The 8,630-nt window shown below is 41.3% G+C and overlaps 1 protein-coding gene across 1 annotated transcript; it reads left to right on the forward strand.

Annotated features, from left to right (window-relative positions):
• The first annotated feature begins 4,219 nt into the window (after positions 1 to 4,219).
• On the forward strand, positions 4,220 to 6,634 carry msx2b (muscle segment homeobox 2b). The gene is made up of 2 exons (XM_008287970.1): positions 4,220 to 4,712; positions 5,191 to 6,634. Exons 1-2 carry the CDS (start codon positions 4,331 to 4,333, stop codon positions 5,643 to 5,645), a joined length of 837 nt encoding a protein of 278 aa, XP_008286192.1. The 5' UTR covers positions 4,220 to 4,330; the 3' UTR covers positions 5,646 to 6,634.
• The last annotated feature ends 1,996 nt before the right edge of the window (positions 6,635 to 8,630 follow it).

An 8,630-nucleotide genomic window follows, 5' to 3' on the forward strand; every position in this document is an offset into this window, starting at 1 on the left:
CATCTTCAACAGCCAATAACAAATGACATTCCCTGCATACTATAGGAAGGCACAAATCACAAAACATCATTGTCCTGAATGGCAATTTCCAATAAGATACAGAAAGTTAGAAAACACCATATAGCAACAATCTTAAATGTAGCCCAAAAATTGCTTCTTTAAGATGTAATTGCTAAAAACCTCCAAGGACTAAAATGCAATCTCAACAAATAGATATATCCCAAAATCTGGAAGGGGCCACATGTTGATGAACTTGCAGGGATACAGTTACAAAAAGTTGTGAGATTGTGAAAACAGCAGAAAGTAAACAGGAAGAAGAATCTATATTCTCTGATTCCAACTGCTTGAAATATTTTCCAGTCGCTATACCCTTCTATGACAGCAAACTCAAACCTTTGGGTTGTGAACAAAACAGGACGAGTTGAGAATGCCATTTTGAACAAATCTAACGCCATTTTTCTGACACTTTATAGCACAAACAACAAATCATGAATCAATAAAAACAAATGAATAAATGAATGGACAATGCAAATAATCATTAGCTGTAGCTCTATTAATCTCTGGTTCAGTCAAAGACATTTGTTGCATGTCAACCCCCCTCCCACTCATTTCCTGTCACATCTCCACTGTGCACCACTTTATAAAGGCAAAACGCGCCCATAAACTACTCGAGGGGGAAAAAAAAAACCCACTGTGTAACTAACCCATTGTTCCGTGCATCCACAGTGGGTGATTTTTTTTATTTATTCTACAGTAATGAGCTCACTTGTAGGTTTTTCTTTATGTTTGTTTTCAGGTCTTAAAGAACTCCGAATAAGAAGAAAACTGCATGAGAAAGTGCCAAACAATACTGTATCGACTGCAAAAACACTCCTCTCGCTGACCACATTTTACTCTTTAACATGTTACTTTTCCAGTTTTGTATCAGCACAGATAATAAAATTTGCCAGTGTGATGGCATGAATGAGTGTTTTAATGGGAATGTAAATAGTGTGTGAGCGCAGCCCAGCCTGCTGATTATCCCAACCGAACATTCCACCACTTCAAAGCTTCTGCTGTAATTACAATGCTCTGAGGTGTGCCCGACCCACACAACCAGAGGCTTCTTAAGCTTCTCTGTCACACACACACACACACATACTGTACAGATATCCACACAGTACACACACACACACACACACACACACACACAAACATGCTCAGACAAATTGCTTTCGCTATTATCAAGCTTAAATGATATTATGGAAAAAAGGAAGTGGGATGTGTGGGTAATTTTGCTACACCCAGGAGAGCACCCCTCTCATTTCTACCCCTCCTCCTCCTCCCTTCCTTCCTTCCTTTATTCCTCCTTCTACTTTTTCTTGCTAAATTTTCTTGGGATTCATGGATACACCCTTATCTGCATATCTAAAATATTATTCAACATGCATGCAAGACATGCAGTGTTTTTAGACATGATATGAAGGTATTTAGTCCCACTGCAATCACACTTTCAAAGTGCATCTAAACAAAACATCATCTGACATTATGTGTTGTCACTACACACTGTGCCACACTGTGCTTTCCAAGTCAAACAACTGACTAAACACCAGTGCTTTCAAGAGATATCTACCATTGGAACTTCTCTTGATGCAACAGTGTTGAAAGACATGATGACAAACATCCCTCTTTAATAAAACTCTGATCGTCATAAGGCTAATTTTTTTTTCCGTCACAGTTTTCAAAGATTTTCTCATGTGAGAAACTGCGGCCTCATTTAAAAATAATCTATTTCAATCTGACTGAGATGATCCTTATGCTTGACAGTGAGACCAAATATGGCAAATAAAAGAAGGAGACAGAATGAAGGAGCCGAGCCAAGACGGAATACGGAAAGAAAGGGGTGGAAGAAAGGATTGACAGAGGGTCAAGAGGAGCATAAACACGACTTGAGAATAAAGAATTTATGGAGGCAAAAGATAAAGTGAAATAGAAAGAAGAATGAATGCAGTAGAAAAAGAGTAAATTTAAGTTAGCTGGCATGAAAGGCTGCGAGGGAGAAGACAGGAGGTAGAGGAGAGGAGGAAACACACCACTGACAGTCAGCCAAAAACGAGTTATGTGACTGACTGACAAGGTGCCTGCAGGGCGTGCGGGCATGGTCGGATAGAGAGAGGTGGAGGGGGTGGAGGAGGAAGGAGGTGGGGATCCTGAACAGAGCTGCAAAAAAAAAGAAAAAGAAAAAGGCAACAGTTTCTCCCCTGAGGAGTCAGTCCTTTCATCTGGCCGCTCACTGGCGCCTTCACAAACCTCTGATTGTCTGTGAAATAACCCCACTTTAATAAGGCAGCAGTGGCAGCCTCCTGGGAACTGAGTCCTGCTCCACAGTCTGACATAGACGAGCTACTCAGGCCTGCTGGCTACACCTAAAAAAAAATAAAAAATAATAATACATATATATATATATATAGAGAGAGAGAGGAAAAAAGTACAACATTTACTGTAAATGAATATCCTCAGGGATGGTGGAAGAAAAAAAAACAAGAAAGGGGATTCTTTTAAAAAGAATGGCTATATTGAAAATGAAATATCGCTGCACAGTAGTGAACTATATGTCTCTCTGAAGTTCTTAAGTGGGACTTCCTTTTGCCATCGGTGAGTTTTAAGAAAAACATTATGAAAGACAACATATTCCTGTGAAGCACTGCTGTGTATGACACACACACACAAGAAAAAACCAAACACACTCATTTAACCACTAGCAGAATATGACTGGATCAGACCTTGTGATGGGAAAATACAATTAATTAGCATTCAGCCACAGAATTAGCAATGGCCCGGGTGTTAAATATGAGCAATCAGGCAGCAGATAAGAAATTACTTAAGCAAGCATGACCATGGGAAAGAAATAAAATAAAAAAATCTTCAAATAAGTCAGACATCCTTTCAGTTTAAAATATTCCAACCACTATCAAAGGAGCGTTTATTCCGATAAATGGCTGGAACAAGTGTCCAGAGATGGTCACTTTCATCCAACAAAACGCCAAATTGTCCACGGAAATATCTCGAGGAGTTATTTCATAAGAATCACAAAGAGTTACTTCAAGTCTAACGTGTGTAGTGAATGGGATTGAATCATAGGACGAAGGAGATGAATGAGTCAGCCGGAGAGAGACATGTGAACGTCTAATCAAGTTTGCGTCCAGTCGCGCCTCAGACACCAGCTGGACCGAGGGAAAGATTTTTAACAACTAAATCTGTAATTTAGTCAAGCAATTTACTCTGTAATTTGAGTGTGACACCCTTTTAGAAATGCCCGTCTGACACAAGCAGCACAATAGCACTGTAAGTTACAATGGAAAGTCCCAATAAAGAGAACACCAAACAAATCAGGGAGAGAGATAAAGAAGAAAGGGATCAGTGTTTCATCCCGGGTATAATTCTCCATAATTATCTGCATGGGGCCCGTGTTTACACATGCAGTCTCATGAGGTTAGAGTTAGAGCTAATCCATTACTGAAGCTTAACATGTGATAATGCTGCGGCACAGCTATTATTTTTGCAGCTCATTTCCCTGAATTTACTCCACAGACCAAAGAGGCGACATGAGGGCAATCTGTATTGATATCTCCATTTATGCAGAATGAAAGTTAACCAAAAATCTGTACAAAACAAACATCTGGAAAATGTTACTTAATTCACTGAAGATTTGGGTTTGAAGAAACAGCTGACAGACGTGAAACTTTTGCTCAAGAATGATCACTCTTGTATGATTTTGTTGTCGTTCGTCCTGAATGAAATAAACTGATTTAAACATTCATTAGATTCATTTGGGGAGGAAAGACCTACTTGGACCACATCAGTGACCCTGGGGGACTTTTGCTGCTTTCACTAACCTCTGTAAATTCCTAAATCAGGGAACTTAGACTCACAAAATGAGATCAAAGTGCACAATAGTTTGGTGACCTACACACAGGATAGTAACATATCTCATGTACTCTAATCGTTGTCTAGTAATAATGTTTATTAGTGATTTTTTGGAGGTTCTGTCGCACTGCAACTCCTCAGAAACAACACAAGCAACGTCAGTACTTTCCTACACTCCCTGAAAGCAGCATGTGCGCACTCATAAACATTTTGGGCAGCAGTGATTGGTCAAAGTTGAGCCGTGTCAACATGCTGCGTCTACATACTCCCACATTGCCTACAACTTGACAGCTCACAACATTGCGCACACCGGAGCGAGTTTCAGCCGGCTGCCCTTTGACTGCAGTCTGGACTAAGTTCACCTGCTTTTTTTTTTTTTTTTTTTTTTCCCCTTCTCCTTTTCGGAGGAGACGTGCAGGGAGAAATGGCCTCCCAGGACACTTTTAACGACTTGGGGTGCAGCAGTTCGTCCGAGGAGGACAGTAGCCGTGCGGACTTGCCGGAGGAGAAGAGTCCGTCTCCCGCGGCGCGTCGGCATCACCCGTTCAGCGTGGAGGCGCTCATGTCCGGGAGGAAGACGGACAGCCGCGGCGCAGAGTCCGCCTGCTGCGAACCGAAACGAAGTCCGGTGGCGGCGTCCCCCACCGGTTTAAACTCTCTGTATCTCTGTCGGGGGACGTGCAGTCCCCCCGGGGGAAGCCGGAACAGCCTGACGGCTGCGCCCTCGTCGCCGGTAAAGTCGGAGGCGTCAGAGTCAGAGGATTGCGCACACTGGGTCACCAGCAGCGCGTTTTCCACACAACCACGTAAGTCATATTTCTACTAATGATTTTGTAATTTGGTCAGCATGTTTTGTCTTTATTAGACTTAGATAAACTTTATTAATCCACAAGGGAAATCGTTTATTATTATTATTTATTACTATTCTGCAGCCTGCATATCAGAGTTACCTTCAAGTTTGAGCCTGAATGTGATGAAAAGGACAAACTTTTCAGTTTGCTGAAGCATGACTCTCTGGAAGCTGCCTCCTATTGGACAGTAAATGATAAGCATGAGGTAGATGAAAGGATAAAGTGATTATTCTGTTACTAATAATGTAGCCTAAGGATCAAAATGTGTGGCATTCATGAAATGTAGACTGTAAGATCCTTTTATAAGTTCAACTAATCATCTGTGGCTGCTCAGTCCACACTAAATCAAATCAAATGCTGTGAAAGCCAAATGATTGTGTACATTTACGAATTTCATCCTCATTTTCTAATCTTGCTCGTCTCTTTCCCCCAGGTCATGTCAGTCCTGCCTGTCAGCTGAGGAAACACAAGACCAACCGGAAGCCGCGCACTCCCTTCACCACATCTCAGCTGCTGGCATTGGAGAGGAAGTTCAGGCAGAAGCAGTACCTGTCCATCGCAGAGCGGGCCGAGTTCTCCTCCTCCCTGACCCTGACGGAGACCCAGGTGAAGATCTGGTTCCAGAACCGCCGGGCAAAAGCCAAGAGGCTCCAGGAGGCCGAGTTGGAGAAACTCAAGATGGCTGCTGATGCCAAGACAGCAGCGGTGGCAGCCGCCGCCGCAGGAGCTTTACACCCCGGCTTTACGTTACCGCTTTCTCTGGGTGCCATGTCACTGTACGGACAGTCGTACTCGGCCTACCATCACCACCACAGACCCATACTGCCCATCTCACCATTGGGACTGTACGCCGCTCCTCTGGGCTACAGCATGTACCACTTATCATAAAAAAAGAAAAGAAAAAAGCGGAAATATCACACAGACTTTGGTGAAATGTGTTTCCATGGATTCCCAAAAATGGACACAGAGGACGTGTGGTCCTTAACAATCTATGTTTATAATATATCTACTGCACAAGAGGTGTTTGAATCAGCTTTACGAGCACTTCAAGTCAAATTTAATATCTATTTTTTTTCCCACATTGAGGACAAAAAAAAATCCAAACCCTCCTCCATTGCCCCTTCGGACTGCCTGTTTACATGACTTGTCTATAAGAGGAGGGGTGTTACTGTCCAGCTGTTTATACTCTTCACTTGTTTACTTCTGCAATAATTGAGCTGGGCGAGGACTTGCACTGGGCACCAAAACAGACTACAACTGTTCTATTAAGCCTTGCTCCTCATCAGATACAGCGCCTCGTGCTGGAAAAAAATAAATAAAAAAAAGGGCCTTAAAATCAAGACACTTGTGTGGATGAATGGGTGTTTCAGCAACTCAGGCCAGATTAAAACATATCACTGAAGCATTTTCAAAAAAGAAAAGAAAAGAAAATCCATTCTTGCAAAAAAGTGTCTGCCTTGAAATACTGTCAGGTTTGTGGTGTCTTCAGGTTTAACCCTCTAATTGTTCGTCGCAATGAAAACTTTACGCCATTGTAATTAAAACTTTGTTAATGTTTTATCTCGTAGCAATAAAAGCATTTTCATCACTCCCTCATTTTCTTTGCAACACATTTATAGAGCGGAGACATATTTATTCTCTTTTTGAAATACGATGCTGGAAATGTATGAATGCCTCACGTTGTGTATTTATGAGAATATGGTACAAATCTTCTGACCAAAAGTGTATTTATATTTCTTCCTTGAGCGTCCCTTTGAAAGGGCCTACATTGTGCTATGCAGTTTATATATATATGTGTGTATAGATATATTGTTTTCCACCCCTATGTTTTATCATTGAACAAACTAATTAAAGCCTTTCAGACTGTTTCCTTCAAAGCAACGCCATTTCATTTTATGTGAAAAATAAAAGTAGCAAAATGTAAACAAGTGCAGCTACGACATCTCGAGCAATATTTAAGCGAAAGCAACCAGCTGCTATTCCTTTTTCTTCTCGCTCAGCCCTTTGCAAATATAGCAGCTCTTTGTGCGTGTGTGTTTGTGTGGTTTAATCCCACGTCTGTGTTTCCCATCAGACAGTGGTTAGTTCAAGGCAATGTTTGACAAACCATAAATGATACTCGTAAATTATCCAACTTCACAGATAGTTCCCGTTATTACTGAGCTGTCATTTACCACACTGGTCAAACTTTTCTTTTTTTTCTTTTCCCACCATAAAGCTAAGATACACTTGAATAATTTGGTTTTGTATGCATGTTACAATGCACGAATGACTAATGCTGGGGTTTTACAACTCACAACAACATTGATCTCACCAGAATCTGTAACCGATGCCTATAATTTTACTTCTTTGTCAAATCTTTAAACTTCTGAAGCTCACTGGGAAGAAGTAGTACTGGCAGTCACTGTTTATTTAACTGGAAATAATCCATAATAATCCTCTAATTTGCTTGTGGGAGAGGTGATGATTGGTAAAAATGTGATCTAGCCAACACTGGTTTGCTCACCTACTAACATTCACTCCCATGTCTCTGCTCTTATTCTCATCAGCTTCGTGTTCTTCCCGCCTTATTAACCTTAATATTAATGACCACTGTTGCCAAATTCTACCAGACCCGTCCGGCTTAGCGCCACAGAGCTGCGGGGTGAGTTTGATGGTGTGTGGTGCCTGCACTTTGTTGCAATTGTAAAAGCAGCTTACAACTTCCGTGTGACTTTGATGTAACGAGGAAATCGTTTATGGGCAGCAGCGTATTTATGAGGTTCCTCTTTAATCAGAACAAGGCGGAGAGGCCAGGAAGGCAGGCAGGCAGGCTGAGGGAACTGGCAGCCAAAGCAAGTAGCTTACACAGGCAAGCAATCAGCTTAATGAAGTGCAGATTGGCAGGAGTGACTCCGAACCGCTTGTGAAACATCAACTTTGTGCTGCTCTCTGGAGGAGCGCCGTGTTCCAGCGCGTGGTGGCGAATTTAATAAACGGGCAATATTTTTGTTTTGGAGGGATGTCATTAGGGCTGGGGATTTCTCGTTTTGTCATTGTTAGTTGCCGTTCATCTGATAGTGATTGAGCATATTTGTGGTTTTGTGTGTTGCCTAAACACAACATGTGACTGAGCACTTCTCTGGAACCAAGTCATGTGTTTGTCTCCTACCTCCTCTAGTGGCTGTTTGTAATATAGCGTCATGGGAAAAACCTTCCTCGTCACTCTTCCTGCTTGTTCTCTGAAGCACCATGCAAGTTAAAATATTCAGAGGGTGTCATTAAACATAGTGAAACTAAACAAGGCAACTATGCTGATTCCCTGATAAAAATCTCTTTTCCGTTGTAATGACTATTGACATTACAAGCTGAATACTAGTACAAGACATTCCTGTGCTACTCAGCAAACTGAAGCTCCAGATGAATATCCAGTCACCACTTCGCACAAGTCACAACTATAACATTTCTGGAAAAAATATGACAGCAGCCAAAACATGACTGTATGTGCTGACTGAACAATCTAAAAAATGTGTGTCTAGAATCAGTGCTAAACTTTTTTTTTTTTTTATATATAAGTCAAAAAAATCAGGATTTTAAAACATTTAACTTAATTCACAAATACATCCCACAGCACAAATATTTTGAACTCACTTACACACGTTTGATTTATTTTTATGGACATGTGTCACAACTGGGAATTGAACCACCAACCCTGCAATCAGAGGAAAATCCACCTGAACCACAACCGCACATAGAACTGACACCGTCATGACTCGTCAATATAAGTACCAATAATAAGTAAAAACTGAAAAAATATCTAGATTTTTGGAAGAGTTGTTCCTGATGGACTTTACGTTTAGTAGAACTGATACCATATCTCTAACCCAGAGTTTC

Source organism: Stegastes partitus, unplaced genomic scaffold, assembly GCF_000690725.1.
Source record: "Stegastes partitus isolate 25-593 unplaced genomic scaffold, Stegastes_partitus-1.0.2 Scaffold532, whole genome shotgun sequence".
NCBI classification, from domain to species: Eukaryota; Metazoa; Chordata; class Actinopteri; family Pomacentridae; genus Stegastes; species Stegastes partitus.